Genomic DNA, 19,525 nt, shown 5'->3' with positions numbered 1-19,525 from the left:
ACTATCTATTCAATTATATCGTTCAAGAACTTTGCAATACGTACGATTCCAAAATGCTTATCGCTCACATCACGAAAGCTCAATTTTCCACCTTCTGATTCAATTGAATTGATAGTGAACAAAATCTCGGTTTCCATAAGCACACTGGCTTCGTGAATTCCCCAGGGCTCGACATAAACCTCAGCAAGACAGTGGTTCACGTCACTAATTCGATGAAAGTGGTGAATTTCTGGATCAAAATTGCCAGTAGAATAACCATATTTCACAGAGGAATATGACGGTACGTCCAACACCTTTTCTGCCCATTTCAAATCTTCGTCTCTAAAACTCTCGTCTTCTCCACAAATCAAGAAAACACTATGGTCGGAGTCGGTATAACACTCAATGTCCCAATCTTCTTTCTTAATGGGATCTTTTCCTGGGCAATAAAGAATATCATTTTTTTCACATGCAAAAGAATCTTTGAATTTGTCGCCTTTAAACGAGTGAAACTTGATCATATCATACTTGTAGTTCTGGTAATAGGATCGAGAAGGTTTCCAGTTCTCGTCACCAGGACTCATGTCCAACCAAGGACTGATAAGAATCAATGATTTGGGACGAAGAATATGGCGACTTGCAACCTTATCCAAATACTGAGTGTAACCAACAGCCAAGTTTCCACCAGCAGAATCTCCACAAAGAAACAAATTCTTGTTCCCTTCCAGGACTAATTTGGTGTAGGTTTCGTGCAATTGACCCATTTGGTGGGGAATCTTGAACCCTTTGGAAGTCAACTTGTAGTCGAGAAATAGAATTGAAAGTTTCGATTGAACGTCTTTGTCAAGAAGTTTGTAAACCGCCACAATGGAAGCAGGTTGAGTTGGAACAGTCTGCAATAAATATGCACCACCGTGGATATAAATCATAATTGGGTCTGTTGGCTTCCGGTGAGGTTGCTTGACGAGCCAGATGGAATTGGCATCGTAACGAGCACCATAACCAGGAAGTGTCTCCTTTCTAATTTTGAATCGTCCTGGAAGAATTTTGTTGATAATATAGGCGTTGCTGAGAGCAGGAATATATTTGTAGTCACCGAAATTCATTGTCAAAAAGGCAATGAAAAATGTCATCTTGTAGCACGAGATCAAATCATTTTTATACTTTCTGAATGGAACTGAACCATTAAAGTATTGAATAGTGACCCACAAGAGCCTTATGGGAAGCGAAAGTAAGTTCAATAAACCACGAAGTGAAAACATTGGAAAGAAAAATTCGAATGTGGGGTAAACCGTGAGGTGCATTGACACATGCAGGGGAACAAAATTTTTGGGTGCAAAAAGTCAATTTGAGATACTTAAGAACCTATCCAATAATATCATTAAGGAACTTTGCCGCCCGCCTGATACCGAAATATTTGTCACTCAAGTCATCATAACCAAGTTTCAGACCTTTAGCCTCGGCCGCATTAATTTCACTTATGACTGGGTTCTCGAAAAAAAAGACAGCATCATGAATACCCCATGGCTCAACGTAGACATCGGTTCTGCAATGGTTGGTATCTCCATCCCGATGGAAATGGTGGATTTGAGGATCATACTTTCCTTTTGAGTTCCCGTAGCGAACAGATGAGTACAAAGGAACATCCAATACCGCCTCTGCCCATCTCAAGTCTTCGTCTCTAAAAGACTCATCCTCACCACATACCATGAATACACTATGGTTGGCATCTTTATAGCAGTCGATTTCCCAATCAGCTTTGTCAATTGGATGTTGGGCAGGACAGTATATGGGGTCACTGCGATCAACGGTTCCAAAACCTTCCTTGAGCATATCGCCTTTAAAAGCACCAAACCTGATCATATCGCGCTTTTCATTCTCATAATATGAACGAGATGGCTGCCAATTTTCATCAGTTGGCTTGATATCAAGCCAAGGACTGATGAGAACCAATGCTGTTGGTTGAACCAAATGACGACTCCCGACTTTCTTCAAGTACTGAGTGTATCCCACGGCCAAGTTTCCGCCTGCAGAATCTCCACATAACATAATATTGGTGTTTCCAGCGTCTATGAGAGCCTCGTATGTTTCATGTAACTGGCCCAATTGGTGAGGGACGGAGAACCCTCTTGAGGTCAATTTGTAGTCTAGATACAAAATGGACAATTTGGACTGAATCTCAGGGTCAAGAAGCTTGTATATGGAAAGCATTGATACCGGTTGGGTTGGGGTTGTTTGCAAAAAGTAACCTCCACCATGAAGATAGATCAAGATTGGATCGGATGGTTTCCTATCAGGTTGCTTGACAAGCCAAATAGAATTCTTATCATGGCGTGTACCGTATCCAGGGATCAGTTCTTTTTCTATTCCGAATGCCAATGGCAACACACTATTAATAATATAGTCATTGGAAAGACTGGGAATATACTGGTAATCGGGAAAACTATATGCCAAGACATCTCTGAAAAACGTCAATTTGAGGCAGGAAATTAAGTCGTTATGATATCTCCTGAACGCAGGGTAGCCCAAATAGTACAGAATGGTCACCCATAGAAGTCGTACTGGAAGGGTTGCAAGTTTGCAAATGGTTCCGGCTGAGAGCATATTTTTCAGAGTGCGGGGGAGAATGTGGGGTAGATAATGCATGGATAGTTCGCATCTTTATAGTCCATATCTAGTTCATATTACGTCATTCAAGAATGAAGCAGCACGTTTAAGTCCGAAGAATTCATCCCCTAAATCCCTAAAGCTGATTGTACCCCCACTTTTCTCCACTTTGAGGATGCGTTTGAGAAGATGGTTCTCGAAAAAGAGTGCAGCATCGTGGACTCCCCACGGCTCAATATAGAAGTCTAAGCGGCAATGATTGGGGTTTCCCTTGCGGAGGTGCAGGTGAGTCTTGAGGTTGAACAATTGATCGGAATTGCCGTATTTGATGGTAGAAAAATACGGCACGTCCAACGCACCTTCGGCCCATCTCAAGATATCGTCGCGGAACGCTTCGTCTTCTCCACACAAAAGAAATATATTGTGATTAGGATTACGGTAGTTGGGCAAGTCCCAATCCTCTCTCTTTATATCTGGCTGGGTCACGGGCGAGATCATAGGATCATTGACATCAACATCGAACATATCGCGGAGTTCGGTCTCGGTGAAATAACTGTGCCGAATCATGTCGTAGCCGTCGTTATCAAAGAACGATTTGGATGGGGTGAACGCGTCGTCATGAGGAACGATATTGACCCATGGACTTAACAAGAGCAAGGTTTTGGGATACACAATTGGAGATTTCGTGGAGTATCGTTTAAGGTATTGAGTATAACCAATGGATAAGTTTCCACCAGCAGAGTCACCGGCAAGAATAATATGAGTGTTGCCAGCATCCACCAATCTCTGGTACGTTTCGTGCAATTGACCCAATTGGTACGGTACTTTAAACCCATGGGACGTCAATTTGTAGTCCAAGGCGAGAATGGAAATTCGCTTCTTTTTGTCTTCGTCCAAGAGTTTGTACATAGCAAGCATGGATTCGACCTGCGGAGCTTCTGTTTGCAAGAAGAACCCGCCACCATGGCTGTATATCATAATTGGGTCGTCGTTGTTTCTGTTTGGCTGTTTTACCAACCACAACGAATTGGCATCGTACCTCAGACCGTAGCCAGGAAGACGGTCGGCGATAGTTTTGTGCTTCAATTTCATCACTTTGTTCAAAATGAACCTATTGCTGAGAAGTGCAATGTAGTAGCAGTCTTTGTTGGTGAGACTCAACGCGGTTCGGAAAATGGTCATTCTAATACATTGGCGCAAGTCGTTTCGGAACTTTCTGTACGGAATGGTTCCCGCATAGTACTTGAAAATCACAACTAAAATTCGAATGGGAATCGACAATAGGGTCAAAAATCCAATTGCACTGATCATGAGAAGAAGTTGGTCGAGTGGACGTTGCGAAACCTGTAGTTATAAGTTCATTGTCATATGCAATTTGCGGGGAGATGGAATGCGAAGTTGCAAAATGAAAAGTTGCAAAAAAAGCTGAAAATACCAATATCACATAAATTAAAACTTTAATTGAAACACTAATTAGAACTCTCTCTACTTATATACATAGTAAGTTGAGCGCAGTCTATCACCGGAGCCGGACCACCGGCTGGTCCTGCAGCTCGTCGGACCCCGGTTCCTAAAACCGCACGTTACACAAAACCGTCGGGCGATGAAAAAGTCCAATCACAGCGCATATCTCCAACACATACCATGTCAGACGATTTGAAGCAAGTAGTGAACCAATTGCAAGACAGAATCACCCAGTTGGAAAAGAAGGCCGGAATCGTTCCAAATGTTCCCAAATCCATTAGAATGGTGTTGATTGGACCTCCTGGTGCTGGAAAAGGAACCCAAGCTCCAAACTTGAAGGAAAAGTTTTGCGCTTGTCACTTGGCTACTGGAGATATGTTGAGGGCACAGGTGACAGCCAAGACCGAGTTGGGTGTCCAGGCCAAAAAAATCATGGACCAAGGTGGTTTGGTGTCTGATGAGATCATGGTGAACATGATCAAGTCCGAGTTGGAAAACAACAAGGAATGTTCCCAGGGATTTATTTTGGACGGGTTCCCAAGAACCATTCCCCAGGCCGAGAAATTAGACTCCATGTTGGAGGACAGAAAGACTCCTTTGCAAAAAGCTGTTGAGTTGAAAATCGAGGACCAATTGTTGGTGGACAGAATCACCGGTCGTTTGGTTCACCCAGCTTCGGGAAGATCTTACCACAAGCTCTTCAACCCACCAAAGAAGGAGATGACCGACGACCAGACCGGCGAGCCATTGGTGCAAAGATCCGACGACAACGAGGAAGCGTTGAAGAAAAGATTGGGTACCTACCACAAGCAAACCGAGCCTATTGTCGAGTACTACAAAAAGTCGGGCATCTGGTCAGGAATTGACGCTTCTCAAAAGCCCTCCAAGGTGTGGACTGACATCTTGAAATGTTTGGGCCAGTAAGTTAAATGTAAATATAGTTGTGTATAGCCTTATACTTTATACATGGGTAGTTATACTCGCTCTCTCTTGGCTGGAGGTGAAATATCGTCACCCGCTTTTCGTTTGGTTTCATTGAAGCATGTAGCATGGACAATCTTGCGGCTGGTCTTGGGCTCACCTGGTGCCCGTATACAATTGTACCAGCACCATTCTCCAATATCCTCATTTTGCACGGCATTAACTGGTTCATGGCATATCAAGCATTTGTTGTTCATGTTGGTTTCATACGGCGGAACCACCACATAAGGCACTGGCTCGTTCTTGGTAGGAACTGGAGGAGCTGCCGCAATAGCCTTTTGTTCGGTGGTAGTATACTCAAGCAAATCATCTTCCTTAAATTTGACCCAATCAACATCGTCCAAGTACCAATTCCGAGATTGCACATTGGATCTGGTAGCAAGCTTTTTGTTGATACGGAAATGCCAGTCTAAATGCATTCTTTTTCTATTTTTACCCATATCATCAGTAGAGAAGCGCTTACCACAACTGCTACATTGAGAAGGTTTCGCATCGTAGAGTAGAGCAAGTGTCTTGGTAGAAACCTTTTTAGTATTAATGAAATCTTGTAATTCCTTTGCTGGAGATTTGGAATCGATGGGGAGATGCAGAAGCTCATTAAATTTGAGCTGGTCGTACGCAGACCGTACGATATTTGAATTGGCACTTGAAAGCAATTGCTCCAATGCATTATTGGTTACTTGGGTTTTCTTGCGAGGCTCATACTTTGTGGCTGGGAATACGAGTTCGTACTTGGGTACAGATCCCGGCTTGAGCGATTGCTCGACTTTGACAAGGCCCGAAGCAATGAGCACACTGAAGAGATCGTTGGCACGTTTATTTTGACTCAATACCAACAGCGCTTGGGGAAGTCCAGGGGTAGATGCCGGGGTGACGGAAGGTGTGGCGACTGCGGTGCTTGATGGAGTGACAACAGGGGTGTTTAAACCACTCAATTCCTGCTGCTTCATGGTGGCTAGCTGAACTTGTACAGCTTGGAGTTCTTGAGCGTTCATGGGTTGACTTTGGAGAAGAGCTTCGAGCAGCTTGAGTGCCTCGTACCGGCCAGAAAGCTGAGGGTCGGGGTTGTTGATGAGTTTGTTTTCAAAAATAGGTATCAAGGTCTGGATATCAGCAATCACCGATGAGTTCGAGATGGCACTTTCACCGCCTCCATTATTGATGTTTCTTCCTGCTTTTTGCAAAAACTGCTCAATTCGGTCTAGTTGGCTATGAGGAAACAATGGCTGCCCATCTCGAGTGATGGTTTGCTTCCATGTGATAAACAACTTAACAAGCTTCTGTCGCACCGCATCACCAACCAACATATAAACATGAGAAAACAAGTTGAAAACTTGGGAGCCAGCAATATCGGAATATGGAGATCCGATCGTCTTGCACACTGAGTCGAGGAGATACAAAGCAAATAATTTTTGTTCTGGAATCGATTTTAAAATCCGGTTGAAAATGGCATTGGCGATGCCCTCCGCCATACCAACATTTTCGCCTGCGATATCAGTTAGCGTTTTGATTATGGGCTGGGAGTTGAAAGTTAGCTCGTTGAGACTCCTAGCATAGTCATCTACGATGGACATGATGCTTAGAAATGGGAGTGCAAAAGACACAAATGGTGAAGGGTGGTAAAAGAGCTGGCACCGCGGGCGCGGCATGGGTGCAGGACCAGCGATTAGCCGCGGTGAAAAATTTCCAAAGGCTCCCTACCACTTGAATGTCTCCTCCAGCTGCCACAGACAAGAAGCAGTCGGGTACTGCCCGTGTTTTAGGATCGGCGTCTGCCGGAATTTGCGAAATTGCCGTTTTCCACCCTGTGGATACCATATCCAAGAGATTGATGTCGAATCATGGAAAAATCGCATCTGCCGCTCAGCTTAATTCTGTCATTTTTCGGGAACATGCTCTGAAGGCTTTGGTTTCCAGACTTTTCACCTTGTTCCCTGGCCTTGGTTATGCTGCCTGCTACAAAATTTTGCAAAGAGTTTACAAATACGGAGGTCAACCGTTCGCAAATGAGTTTTTGACCGCCAACTTCAAAGACACTTATGAGTCATGGTTCGGTCCTAAGACCGGAAAGGCTTTGTTGTCTGCCACCGCGGGTTCGTTGATTGGAATTGGTGAGGTTGTGTTGTTGCCATTGGATGTTTTGAAAATTAAGCGTCAAACAAACCCAGAGTCTTTCCGTGGTCGTGGGTTCTTGAAAATTTTGGCAGACGAAGGTTTCGGTCTTTACCGAGGCTGGGGATGGACCGCAGCCAGAAACGCTCCTGGTTCGTTTGCCCTTTTCGGTGGTAATTCGTTTGCCAAGGAATACATCTTTGGCTTGAAAGACTACTCTTCTGCCACCTGGACCCAAAATTTTGTGACATCAATTGTGGGTGCCTCGGCGTCGTTGATCGTGTCTGCGCCGCTTGATGTGATCAAGACCCGGATCCAGAACAAAAACTTTGACAATCCAGAATCTGGACTTACCATTTTGAGAAACATGGCCAAGAACGAAGGTTTTACATCGTTCTTCAAAGGGTTGACTCCAAAGTTGTTGACTACAGGTCCTAAATTGGTTTTCTCGTTTGCGTTGGCACAGTCGTTGATTCCCGCCTTCGACAAGTTGATGGGTTAAATATGTATATAGTGTGAATAGATTATTGTAACTTGCAACCGTATAAGTGGTGTACCGGGTGTACTTTATTTACTCTTTCTGTGATCAATGTATTTGTCGTGGGCACGTGCACGCATTTAGCTAATTCATCTAGATTATAATAAATGGGATTTCTCTATCTTCCAAAATGAAGGTGATCCTGGTACTAATGTACGCTTTAAAAGTCAATATACTAAATATAATAGTACAGAATAGCCGATCACACTCCATATCCATACAACTCATAGATAGTTCCCTATTTGAAGCGTCTGTGTGCACACCGCCGCCGGAAGATTTCAGAGCCAACTATTCTGTCAATATTAATATGACTGAAGCCCCCATTTTATAGACTATTATTTAGATGATTTTATGCAGATTACGTGACGATTTTATGAATACCCCAATTTCCGTAGATATCAAGTTCTTTGAGAAGAGGAAGTTCCGCAGTCCATCGAGTTCGTCCCATTATCGAATCCAATTCGGCAGTGGATATCTTTTGTTCGAGAAGACAAAGTCGAAGAACAATTTCTGACCTTCTTTTTTCCCTACCGAGTTTCTCAGTAGCTTTTTCCCGCAATCCTCCGGTGGTTTCTGCCATTTTCATGGCATTCTTGAGAAGAGTTTTTGCATTTTTAAGTAATACTTCACGACTCTTGCGGGCCAATTCTTGGTCTAATTGGCACCTTTGCACTTCAATGTCTGCTCGGGCAATGGTCACTTTACACACTTGCGAGATAAGGCTGCCGAGTCCTTCGTTTGTTCCAGATGGAGCCTTGGCTTTTTGCAGGTATTGAGCTTGTAACAAATCCTGAGCAGATTTATAGTAAGTGTTCATTTGAGATAAACATTTCCACAAGGTGGCTGCTTGGTCGGCATGTGCCAGTTTCACATTTAATGAGTGTCTTTCAAGAAACAATCCTAGTCCATCGGCTGAAAGCATATACCTGTCTGGTGTTCTTGGCAAGGAATCCTGATTCCAGTAGTTGATGTATGTTGCTGCGTCATCAATATGAGCAAAAGAATGGAGGAAGGCTCTATTCACAGCGTATTCGTCGTAGTTTTCAGGCTCAATTGAAGATATCATTTCTGGGGTTTGGTTGGTGGAAATACTAAAACTTGTCATCAATTCTGATGCTATCGTATCACAGGACTCCAAAAAAGGCTGGACAATGTCGACAACTGGAGAAATATCAGAGGAAATGGTACATTCTACCATGGCCAATGCAAGTTTATACGCTGCAACAACTGTGTCCAAGACATCCACAGGTTGCAAAACCTCTTCACTAGTGTGCTCTTCTTTTGTAGGACTAATTCCAGACAGGGAAGCATCGGGAATCACATTGGGCTCAGTCACATCAGTTGTAGAAGACAATTCTGGACTTACTAGTTCCTTTATCTCGGCAGCAAAGCTAGTCAATTCCTCCACTTGCTTTGTCAAAACCTGTTGAAAAAGCTGTATAGCAGCGCTACCATAGCTCAAAGTATCAGGGAGACTCGGATCTTCGTCTTCGAGAAATGCTGTATGAACTAGAGCATAGTTGTAGATGAGATCGATGGAAGGAGTCAGTCCAGCAAACCTCAATGCTTCTTCATGAGCACGTAAAACCACAGCAATTGGCTGCATGACACTCTCAGCGTTTCCAGACGTAGCGTTTCCAACATTTTCCAAAGTTTCCACATTAACTTCTTCGGCACTCACGTAGTGGTTATAGACATGAAAAAGAAGCCTAGCAGCATTGTAGTAACTATCGGGAAACTGACCGGGAGCCATTCGAATGCATGCCAAATACAGCTCGTATGCCTTTTGATAGAATCTGAGCGCTTTTGTTACATCAGATCCAAACCAACGATCACCAGACTCTTCATCGGCAGCACCTTGTTCTAGAAACTCTTCGGCATTTTGTGGTGATTGTTCCTTTTGCTCCAAGATTGCTTGAGCACGTTTACCCAACTTGGGCGGTCCCTTTTCTGTCGTTAGTCAGCGTTCAAGACATATATTAGTGGCTACTTACTTGCCATATATGATGCACAAGTGGTATAAAGAATGTTCCATCTGCAGTACAAAAATATACAGACCGCGACGCACCAACTACTGCCTTGACTGCATTAACAGTTGAACATTGTGGTGTAGCGGACATTGGAGGAAGCTCGAAACGCCTCATTATATCTCAGCAACTCACTACTACTTTTCCTGAGGCATAAAAATGACCCAAACAACATGTCAGAATATCAGCCAGCTACCTCTACCCAAAGCGATAGGCGATAAAAAACCCGAGTTCGAGCTTCCAATGTTCCTTCTAGCAGCGTACCGGAGAAAGGGCGGACACACAAGGGAACCTGGGTACTTGGTGTTCACGGATCTAACCCCCAACAGGAATACTACGGTAGCTGGAGGAATATTAAAGTCAGATAAAGTACCTACTGAATTTCGCATCATAGACGGCATGATGGATGGTTTTTTAAATATAGACGAAGTATTCACCGTCAATGTTCTGTGTGCAAAGTTTCCGAAAGTGGTTGGTCTTCTTCAGCAGAAGGCTCCTCAAATCATTGACCAGTACGACTTCCATGACAAAGACAAATGCAATATGACACTGGAGGGATTGGTGGCTCTAGTAAAATTCACCCTCAAAAAATACGACGGGTACATAGAAGCGACCTATACAAGTATCAGGATCATTGACCTGGAAAATGCCCCACTTTGGTTTCCTCAAGGCGACCTCAGACTACAAGAGCTCTTGAACAGATTCAATACTAGGTCCTATATTGGTGTGGTTGAGAAACTAAAGGAGAATTTGGACATGAAGCCTACGAGTTTGCGAAGGCAAGTCAAGACGGAAAAAGTGCTGCCTGAAACGCCAAAGATCGACGGCCCGGAAGTGCTGGGAAGCCGCAGCTTTTGTTCGGTCAAAATGTAATCTGAAGAAGGAAAGCTCAGGAAGACGAATGCCTCACAAACTTACGGATGCTGTCCACACAGCCGGCTGATACAAGCCAACTGCAACGAGGCCCGTAAGAAGGAGCCCTCACCACAAGGTTGTGTGCGCTGAATCGCAACAGCTGGCTAAAAAAAGCACCACACTTCCAATGGCCAAGAATCACCTCGAAAACGCCAATTGACCCAACCCCAAGTAGCCGTTAGAGCTACACAACCAAACGGTGTCTACTCCAGCCATTGCACTCTTGCGCTGCTTCCTCCTCTTCCTGCGACAAGGTCGGATTTGGGTCGTCTGCTTGTGTTTGTAGTCGATGTGACCGTTCTAGGCATGTTCCCCCAAGCCCCATTTGTGATTAAACCGTTCAACAGAACACTCAAAGTGGCTCCGTTGAAGCTTATAGTCAGAGACCAGTCCAAGCAACTCGAATTAGAGTTTAATACGCCAAAAGAGATATGTGCTTTAGTCGGGTGCACAGAAGAAGAAGAACTCTACAATTTACAGTTTCTGAAACTCCAAACATTAAACCGGCTAAGTGGCACAACCAGAACATTTCGCATGACTGTGGGCTCCATAAAGCACCGAACGGGGTTTTCACGCCTGTACTGGACCGGAGTAATGGTGCATAAAAATTAATCCTCAGCCTCTTGGCAAAGGCAGTGCGGCCCTCAAGAGTGGACGCGAATCGCCATTTTTTTATGAAACCGATATGAGACAAAATGCCTGATACCAACCAATGGAGGCTATAGTATGTGGTTTATCAGTCACAATTGATCGACCAGGAATTAATTGGTTACCAAATTTTTTTGTGCCGCAGTTCTGTCATCACTAGCTCTGCTCAGCCTTATACCAGCTTTAAAAATAGATAGGAGATTTGCGCCGCACGAAAAAATACTTATAAGCGGCTGCATCTCCTATCGATATCTTACTGATAAATTTAAACATGTATATTGGAAGCAACTTATTTCGCCGAGACTTTGGCGACAACGTGAAATCTACTGCCGATTCATTCAAGTCATGGGATACTTGTATGGACAATAAAACCTGCAAAATTGTTGCAATTGTCGGTATAGTATTGGCTGTTTTGGTCGCTTTATGGGCCATATCAACGATTATTCAGTGTTTGTGCATGGGAGTCAATTGCTTGGAAGCATTGTGCTGTTGCTGTTGTCGCTCTTCGAAGCCTGTGGTTTACCAAGAGAAACAAAGTCCATATAATAATCCTAATATGTACCAGCCGGTGGCTGCACCCATGCGATATGGACCGCAGCCCGCATACCAAGGACAAAGAGCATATGATGATGGACCGCAGCCTTCGTACCAGGGACGAGGAGCCTATGATGATGAGAATCCATTTAACGAAAGACAACATGCTAGATATTGAATGTACGACACGAGAGAAATAGAATGTAGACAAGATCAAAAAGAGTGGAAAGATTGAAGTTATTTAGTCTTTACCTCAATATCTATTTTTACATACTATATGCTAACCAACAAGCAAGGTCTCATCATCTGTGAAGTCGTACTCGGGAATCTCCAAGTTCAATGGTGCTGGTCCTCTTCTGATTCTACCAGAAATGTCGTAATGCGATCCATGACAAGGACAGAACCATCCTCCGAAATCACCAGCTTCTCCGATTGGCACACATCCCAAGTGGGTACAGATACCCAACATCACCAACCATTCGGGTTTCTTGACACGGTCTGCATCATTTTGGGGGTCTCTCAACTTCTTGATGTCCACTTTGTTGGCCTCATCAATTTCTTCGGCAGTTCTATGTCTGATGAACACCGGCTTACCTTGCCATTTGACAATGACATTTTTGCCCTCTGGAATGGCTCCCAACTTGACCTCGACCTTAGCCATAGCCAACACATCGGCAGAAGCTGCCATGGAAGACAAGAAAGCTTCGACGGTCGACTTGGCTCCGGCAGCTGACAACAAACCCATAGAACCCACCATAAAGTAGGTGAAATTACGGCTCTTTTGGTCAGTCTTGTTGTTCAAGTAGCTTGAGAAGTCGGGCTGTTGGTAGCTGGACAACGATTGGGTCGAAGATGACAATGCTCTAACGGAACCTGGGTTAGTTTCATGATGAAAAATTATACATGTGCTTCTGTGGCAATCATGGATGACTCTATGAGCTCCACACATCTGTATAGTACATACCTTTAAGGCCCAAGCCACTTCTCATGGCTCTGTATGCAATCGACATGGTGGTTCGAATAAACTAAGTGCTCTGTACCTTATGATTTTCACGATTTTCGGTTGTTCTCATTGGCTGCGCCGGCGTGCGCGGCCCAAGTTGACGTTCGGAGAAATGGCTGCGAAAGGTGGTGACCAAGGTGCGGCAGCAACTTGGTCAAAATGTGTTGACCAGACTGTGCTAAGTAGCTCGAGACCATACTAAGTAGTTTGAGACTATACTACATAATTTAAGTCTTATTTTAACTTATGGGGATGCTTCTATCATATATTCTATCTACTTCAAGCCGAATCCTGCACTCTCATTGATGGCTATATTGAGCTTTCGTACCATCTTCTCCTTGCTTTTGTAGTTGTAAAGTGCCAATTCGTTAAAGCACGTATGTGCTATTGGAAGCCTTTCCGTATCGCGGCTTCCAGCCATGCTGATTTTGAACGCCATATTTTGTAGACCAGTCGCAGGGACCCTGTCAGAGCCAGTGACAAACCGAAGTAATTTCTTCTGTTGCGAGTACGTGAGTCCATTGGCGTATTCCCAGAACCAAGTAACTAGCTGGCTTTGATTGGGCTCACCATTAAAGCCGACGTACTTGGTGATGGACCGTAAAATTTCAACGTTCAACTTGCCTTCATCGTTTCCGCAAAGAAGCAATTCAATCTCTTCAGGCAGAAAAAGGGAAAGGGCATTGCCGCTAACAACCGTTGAAAACCCTTTGACAAACAATTGAACTTGGTTTGCTATGCCGTCATACATGAAAAATTGACAATACCTCTCGACATATTCATGTTTGTTCTCGTCAGAAACATATCTTCTTGAACCTCCCGCAACTAGTTCCTTCTGACGGAGTCTTCCAAACAGATCTTTGAAATTTACTTCAAAAGTAAGTCCAAGGCTCTCAATAACATTAGGAGGATAATCGAGTAGCTTGCTTAGGTTTATTGCTGACTCGGGAAACAATTGCTGGTAATCACCAAACCCCACTGGATGACCCAAAAGTAGCTTATACATAGCTGAAGGAAACCTCAAATCCAATATGGTGGAGTTGTAGATGGCCAATCCCAATATAGACCCGAACAAGTAATATATCTCGTGATTATCAACAGGAACAAGGTTGAACCATAGTAAGTTGGACTCGTCGACGTTGGTAAGCATACCTGCTGAAGGATCGAAAATCACTTTTGTCAAATTCAAAAACCAGTCCTTTTTCAATCCTCCAGCGTCAACTCCTGGCTCGTTGACAAACTGAACTCGAAGACTCTTTTTCAAATTAGCTGTGTTTGTTTTAATGCAATGTAACGAGTCCTGAACAATATACTCTCTGCGCACCCTAACCTTAAAATAGAGGTCGAAAACCTTCTTTTTATCGAGCGAATCGATAAAGGCTTCTTCTGCTTTGCGTTCCATCTGTCTTCTCGCCTCGTATTCCAAGATGGTTATCTTTCCACCAAGGGACACCAAGATTGGATAGTTGCAGAAGAAAAACGATGCCTTATCGTTATACTTGAAGGAATTATGTCCGTGAATATAGTCAATGACAGTCTGCAATTCAGGCTGCTCCTGGTTCTTCTTTGTGTTCAGAAACTTCTTGCTTGATTGCCAAAAGTCAAAATCCAACTTGATATTGACGAAATCAACAAGGGAATTATAGAATGCACTGACTAGAAGTCTATCAGTCTCGAGTCTCATTCGATTGGCACGAAAGCAAAATAATAAAACCATACAGGCTGTCTTGAGATGCCAGTCAGTTCCATACTGATGTATACGAACCTTGGTGTCTTTCTTCCCCTTCTTTGAAGTATTGGGAGGTAAGTTGGTGGAGATCAAACGGCCCTCTTGCTCTGCTTCTATATCATTTTTCAATACCGAGCTCTCAAAGTATTCTCTATCGGTGGGGTGCAACCGAGGATGGGACCCTGTTGCGCTTCCTCGTCTGGAAACCTCTGGGTTGTTGGCCATCAAAAAGTACTTTTTTAGATGAAAAGTTATGTACAAGTTGATCAAGTCAACTTTAGATGCAAATTTGAGAAAGTCCATCCTAGCAAACCAGCTGCTAAGATAAGGTGTTGCCGCGGGTGACATGGAATGAGATAGTATGCCTATCAAACGCTTCACAATATCGTAGCACATGGCTCTTATTTCTGCCACGGCTAGCATTGGAACAGGCAGCATTGACTTTTTCTCCGTATGGATTAAAGCATGTGAGAGAAACGGAATCTCGAGAACAATCATGATCCAGTAAAGGTTCTTTGGGTCATCTGGCATTGAGAGGTAGACTCGCTTTAACAAAGACGAAAGACCCAGAAGCGCCAGATATAATGGTCGCGAAGTAGGTAGCTTAGTGAGTAGCATGAATGCCTCTTTAACGTCATCGGATTTGATATTGGGGCCAGATCTGTGCACCTTTCTACTTGACTTTTTGATCTTGAACGAAGAGTTTAAACAAGCAAAAGTTCGGCATGCTTGATGAAGATAGGAAGATAAGGGTTCAAATATGTCGTGGGTCGATATTGGTTGATTTGACCTTTTACACTGTTCGGCAGTCTGCAAGCACCGCTCGATAAGCTTCTTGATGTGACTAAGTGACATGGGATGTGGCACTTCTTTATCGGGATACAAATCATCAACAGTACCAATTATTATGTTGGTTGTGTTACAAACCAGACATCGGTATTTGGGAAAAGTTTTAGGAAAAATCACCACAGTATCACAACATTGGCAATTGTTGACCATGTCTTCACCAAGAACCTCCCCAGGGTCTTCCACACTCACCTCGGCGTCAGTTTGTGGCGGTTTTTTAAGTAAATCAAACACCTTCCATTTCGAGTTGGATCTCTTTAAAGCGTCAGACGTACTTTTCAGTCTCGCCAACGTATCTTTCAGCATCAGAGAAAAGCTGAATGTGTTCAGCTTGAAAATGTATTATGAAGTTTCCAACTCCCAATTTGCTGTGCCTTCTGAAGGGGGGCTGCTTGACCACAAACTCGTATGTGTTCTGCAGATAAGCCAGCACCGCCGCGTTGAGCGCAGCCGGTTAAGAGAGAAGAGCAATTTTAAAAGGATGCAGATTATCCTGTGAAAGTCCAGAACCGGATTTAGTCCACTTTTGAGTTTTGTTATCTCTTTTGTTTTTGTTTTTTTTTCATCAATTTATCTCCATTTTTATTGACCCCCCTCATCGGCTTGCAGCCACATTCCTGCATTCAGTTCTCGTTATCGGACCATATTCTTCATCTCTTCACTCTTTCCTTGCCTCCTTGTTGATGCAATTGAACAGATAGTTCACACCGGTATCATGCTATGCGTGCTCTCTGAGGTTGCTGGACCAAAGGGCATTACATGCTCCGACTTCATTTCCACCCAAAAATTATCGTTACTTGTAACTGCAACAGTTGAAAGTGTCAATTTTTATGCGGTTCAAAAAGACCAAAATTTCGTCCTTGTTGACAGTATAAGGACAGAACTGCCAATATGGGCAATGGCTCATTCCGGTACTCTTCTAGCGCTTTTGACAAGAGACTTTAGGCTTCTTTTTCTCGACTTAAATGATGGTCTCAAATGTAGGAAGAACATCAAATTGGACCAACGTGGACAACAGCAATGCCTTGATGGAAAGGCTACGATTGTTGCGCTCGACGGATGTTTCTTATTTCATTGTTTTCAAAACGTCGTGCTGATCGTTTCTATAGAAGATCAGCCACTTGCCAGAAAGAGGGGCCGCACAACCGAAGGCTACACTTTACGTTCTTTTTCTATTGGAAGCGTCCTGGTTCGGAGTATACGAGCTTTGCTGGACAACTCAAAGGATAACATTGTGGCTATTTTGTACAGAGACTATAATCTCAATTTTTCACTCCGTTATTACGAAGTGAATCATGCTCTGAATAAGTTCAAAATGGTGAAACAATTTAGAGAGTTTGCCGAGCCTATCGACCAAATAATGACACCAGAAGTGGGAGGGGTAGTTGTGTTCTCCACAAAACATGTATTCTACTTCCCGAGTCCTCATATATCATATCTTGAACTCACTAACGATTCTCGAGACCCAAAAATATCAGTGAGTTATGATAACCAAACTATCACATCTTCACTATCAACTACCATTGACAACATCCTGTGCTGTACAAACATAGATTTTTCAAGGTCGTTGCTTATTTCCAATAAGGGCACTGCCTATGTGTTACTTTTACAAGCCATCAGTCAAAGAGATTCAGTTGCGGTCCTGTCCCTCGATCTTGTGGAACTAGGAAAAACCACCGTACCAACTAGTGTCCACCACTTGACTGGGAGCCTTTTCTTTGCATCATCCAGATTATCTCAATCACTATTTTTCAACGTTCGGGTTTCTGCCCCTCATATTACCGTTCAGAAGTTCATGCCATCGTCTCCACCTATACTTGATATAAGTCTTGCAAAAACCAAAAGCAAATTACAACTTTTGACTTGTCAAGGAGGCACGAATAGCGGAGAATTACGACAATTTCTGGATGCAACAGTCCTGCTCAAGTCCAAAGAAGATCCTATTAATGTAGGAAAGAATGCCAATAGACTCTTGAAGATTTTTGATGATGGGACGAAATGCATATATGGTGTTTACGATGTACTAGGGGAGATGATAGAAACAGTTCAATCTGAAAAAGGTGAGAGTGGGTGGCTGATAGCAACCGGAACCACAAACTTGAGCCAGATAGCAACGTCTGAGTTTCCGGTAATTACCAGGAAACAGATCTTTGACGAATCTGGGGAGACACAAGTTTCTGTCGTTAAAAGCAAGCTCTTGGCCAATGGAGCATATGCGTATATTGCCCAGGGAGGGCAATTGGTTCTCAAGCACAATGGTAAATTCCACCACTCAAAGCAGCTTGGTGACCAGGAAATCTCTCTGTTTGATGTCCAAGATTTAGGAGATTCTCATTATATCCTCTTGGTGTGTTTCTGGGACGGTTCATTTTGTTTTCTTGAAGCTGATTCCGAAGACTTCGAAACATGCTACAGCAGTAAATTCTCCAGCGGGCATGGAATAGCAGATTGTGCCTTGGTCTACGATAAGTATCGAGACAAACGGACTATCTGGGCAATCATCACATCAGCCCAAGGAGATCTAATTCAAATCAATATCGATTGGGCCAAAGGTACTCCCCGAGACTCTAAGACTGTCGTTTCAAATTTGGGAACATTTCCATTATCTATTGCAAGTGGAAGCAATTTCACTGTATTGTATCACGAGGATGTGGCATTCTACCTCCATTTTGATGAAGCGACGGAATTTTTTTTTCCTTGTCCTCTACTCAAGGATCAAGATATTTGCTTCACGGACGTGCACATTTTAAGCTCTAAAAGTCTTGCAGTACTCTTTGGGTCAAAAGTGTTCATTTTCTCGGCCGTGACTGATAAAGCTGCGTTTCCCATACGTACCTTGTTCAGCGACCATTTGTGTATAAAGATACTAAGTGTCACTGAGCGGTCTTCCATAGTACTCTGCAGAGAGTACCAAACAAATGATCAGCTGTTCTTTTTAAAGTTGGTGGATACCGTCAGCATGAGCGAGCTTCATCGATTGCCAGTTGGTAGCGACCAAGTTGTCGACATAATCTCGTTACCAGGCGCTAGTGATATACCCAGAAACTCATTTGCAGTGCTTCAAAACTCCCGCGATAACGACATCATCAAGTGTTACAGATTGAAGAAGAATCGAATCATAGAAATGACATCGATTGTCGAGGGAATCATAGATTCATCAAGACTAACGCTAGACTCTGTTGCATTATTGAATGCCGATGAGCTAACGTTTGTGTTGTCAGGGAACCTCAATTTTGCGGCTAGGTTGACACCCAACGAAAATAAGTTTATCTGGGAGATAATCGAACCGTCAGTTGCTCAGAGTCGAGGTTTCACACAAGTAAGCGCCATAGACGATGTGGCAATTTTTGGAGATTTGTCCCGAGGAATCACCTTATCTCGGTCCACCTATAGCGAAGGTGATGAAACAACCTTGAACACCACCTCTTTTCCCATTAAACTTGAGTACGAACCCTGGTTCCTCAGTGCTCTCGAGGCGTACAAACTTGATGGTGGTACGCATTTTTTTCTTGGAGATTCAACGGGGAACTTTTCAAGCAATACTGTGGAAGAAAATTCCGTATCGACATCATATGCATTCAATATTGGCCAACCAATCAATGTTCTCAGGGCCCTTCCCTCTTCCCAAACGGTGTCAGAAGAAGGTGCAATTTGGCCAGTTATTGAGCCACTTGTGCACCAAACGGGCATAGTAGGAACCTCAGATGGGGGAATATACTGTGTTTCCCATCTCATCAGCGATGAAACGTTGGACGATTTGCAACCAACGTTACTCAAGTGCCAAGCAGAGCTTGTTGCAAACCAAGAAGTGCTTGAGACTCTGGCAACAAAGGGAGCAAAATTCGCTGCCTGGACCTCGAAACGAGACTGGACTCATTTGAGGATTGACGATAAAGGCAACAACTACTCCAAACCTCATACTGGACTTCTTGACAGCATAATCATGAGAAGATGGCTCGAGCTCGATAGTAATCTTCGAGCTTATGACCAGCGAGGAATTGCCTCAGAAGAAGCTTTAAGGTCTTTGAAGGAGGCACTCAAAACATGCTACAAGAACAAACCTTTGATTCAAAGACTCGTCTACGAAGCTACCTTCAGATGTACATAGACTATACAAATTTTTTGCACCCGTGAATTATGTA

The 19,525-nt window shown here is 43.5% G+C and overlaps 12 protein-coding genes across 12 annotated transcripts; 5 read left to right on the top strand and 7 right to left on the bottom strand. All coding sequences in view use genetic code 12, as the record gives it.

Annotated features, from left to right (window-relative positions):
- Positions 1–5: 5 nt before the first annotated feature.
- Positions 6–1,283, bottom strand: PGUG_00880 (uncharacterized protein; the record flags this gene model as incomplete). Its single annotated transcript, XM_001487453.1, has 1 exon — positions 6–1,283. The coding sequence occupies one exon, from the start codon at positions 1,281–1,283 to the stop codon at positions 6–8; it is 1,278 nt and encodes a 425-aa protein (XP_001487503.2).
- Positions 1,284–1,344: 61 nt separating this feature from the next.
- PGUG_00879 (uncharacterized protein) lies at positions 1,345–2,625 on the bottom strand (the record flags this gene model as incomplete). The annotated part of the gene is made up of 1 exon (XM_001487452.1): positions 1,345–2,625. The coding sequence occupies one exon, from the start codon at positions 2,623–2,625 to the stop codon at positions 1,345–1,347; it is 1,281 nt and encodes a 426-aa protein (XP_001487502.2).
- Positions 2,626–2,658: 33 nt separating this feature from the next.
- Positions 2,659–3,897, bottom strand: PGUG_00878 (uncharacterized protein; the record flags this gene model as incomplete). The annotated part of the gene is made up of 1 exon (XM_001487451.1): positions 2,659–3,897. The coding sequence occupies one exon, from the start codon at positions 3,895–3,897 to the stop codon at positions 2,659–2,661; it is 1,239 nt and encodes a 412-aa protein (XP_001487501.2).
- A 333-nt stretch (positions 3,898–4,230) lies between these two features.
- On the top strand, positions 4,231–4,974 carry ADK1 (adenylate kinase; the record flags this gene model as incomplete). The annotated part of the gene is made up of 1 exon (XM_001487450.1): positions 4,231–4,974. The coding sequence occupies one exon, from the start codon at positions 4,231–4,233 to the stop codon at positions 4,972–4,974; it is 744 nt and encodes a 247-aa protein (XP_001487500.1).
- Positions 4,975–5,024: 50 nt separating this feature from the next.
- PGUG_00876 (uncharacterized protein) lies at positions 5,025–6,680 on the bottom strand (the record flags this gene model as incomplete). Its single annotated transcript, XM_001487449.1, has 1 exon — positions 5,025–6,680. The coding sequence occupies one exon, from the start codon at positions 6,678–6,680 to the stop codon at positions 5,025–5,027; it is 1,656 nt and encodes a 551-aa protein (XP_001487499.2).
- A 59-nt stretch (positions 6,681–6,739) lies between these two features.
- Positions 6,740–7,645, top strand: YHM1 (Yhm1p; the record flags this gene model as incomplete). The annotated part of the gene is made up of 1 exon (XM_001487448.1): positions 6,740–7,645. One exon carries the CDS (start codon positions 6,740–6,742, stop codon positions 7,643–7,645), a length of 906 nt encoding a protein of 301 aa, XP_001487498.2.
- Positions 7,646–8,039: 394 nt separating this feature from the next.
- PGUG_00874 (uncharacterized protein) lies at positions 8,040–9,434 on the bottom strand (the record flags this gene model as incomplete). The annotated part of the gene is made up of 1 exon (XM_001487447.1): positions 8,040–9,434. One exon carries the CDS (start codon positions 9,432–9,434, stop codon positions 8,040–8,042), a length of 1,395 nt encoding a protein of 464 aa, XP_001487497.2.
- A 433-nt stretch (positions 9,435–9,867) lies between these two features.
- Positions 9,868–10,581, top strand: PGUG_00873 (uncharacterized protein; the record flags this gene model as incomplete). Its single annotated transcript, XM_001487446.1, has 1 exon — positions 9,868–10,581. One exon carries the CDS (start codon positions 9,868–9,870, stop codon positions 10,579–10,581), a length of 714 nt encoding a protein of 237 aa, XP_001487496.2.
- A 961-nt stretch (positions 10,582–11,542) lies between these two features.
- On the top strand, positions 11,543–11,983 carry PGUG_00872 (uncharacterized protein; the record flags this gene model as incomplete). Its single annotated transcript, XM_001487445.1, has 1 exon — positions 11,543–11,983. One exon carries the CDS (start codon positions 11,543–11,545, stop codon positions 11,981–11,983), a length of 441 nt encoding a protein of 146 aa, XP_001487495.1.
- A 102-nt stretch (positions 11,984–12,085) lies between these two features.
- Positions 12,086–12,754, bottom strand: RIP1 (ubiquinol--cytochrome-c reductase catalytic subunit; the record flags this gene model as incomplete). Its single annotated transcript, XM_001487444.1, has 1 exon — positions 12,086–12,754. One exon carries the CDS (start codon positions 12,752–12,754, stop codon positions 12,086–12,088), a length of 669 nt encoding a protein of 222 aa, XP_001487494.1.
- Positions 12,755–13,082: 328 nt separating this feature from the next.
- Positions 13,083–15,689, bottom strand: PGUG_00870 (putative E3 ubiquitin-protein ligase; the record flags this gene model as incomplete). Its single annotated transcript, XM_001487443.1, has 1 exon — positions 13,083–15,689. The coding sequence occupies one exon, from the start codon at positions 15,687–15,689 to the stop codon at positions 13,083–13,085; it is 2,607 nt and encodes an 868-aa protein (XP_001487493.2).
- Positions 15,690–16,098: 409 nt separating this feature from the next.
- PGUG_00869 (uncharacterized protein) lies at positions 16,099–19,491 on the top strand (the record flags this gene model as incomplete). The annotated part of the gene is made up of 1 exon (XM_001487442.1): positions 16,099–19,491. The coding sequence occupies one exon, from the start codon at positions 16,099–16,101 to the stop codon at positions 19,489–19,491; it is 3,393 nt and encodes a 1,130-aa protein (XP_001487492.2).
- Between the last annotated feature and the right edge of the window lie 34 nt (positions 19,492–19,525).

Source organism: Meyerozyma guilliermondii, genomic scaffold, assembly GCF_000149425.1.
Source record: "Meyerozyma guilliermondii ATCC 6260 scaffold_1 genomic scaffold, whole genome shotgun sequence".
NCBI classification, from domain to species: domain Eukaryota; kingdom Fungi; phylum Ascomycota; class Pichiomycetes; order Serinales; family Debaryomycetaceae; genus Meyerozyma; species Meyerozyma guilliermondii.
Note: the sequence above shows the minus strand (reverse complement) of the source record. Positions and strands in the feature narration are given on the sequence as shown.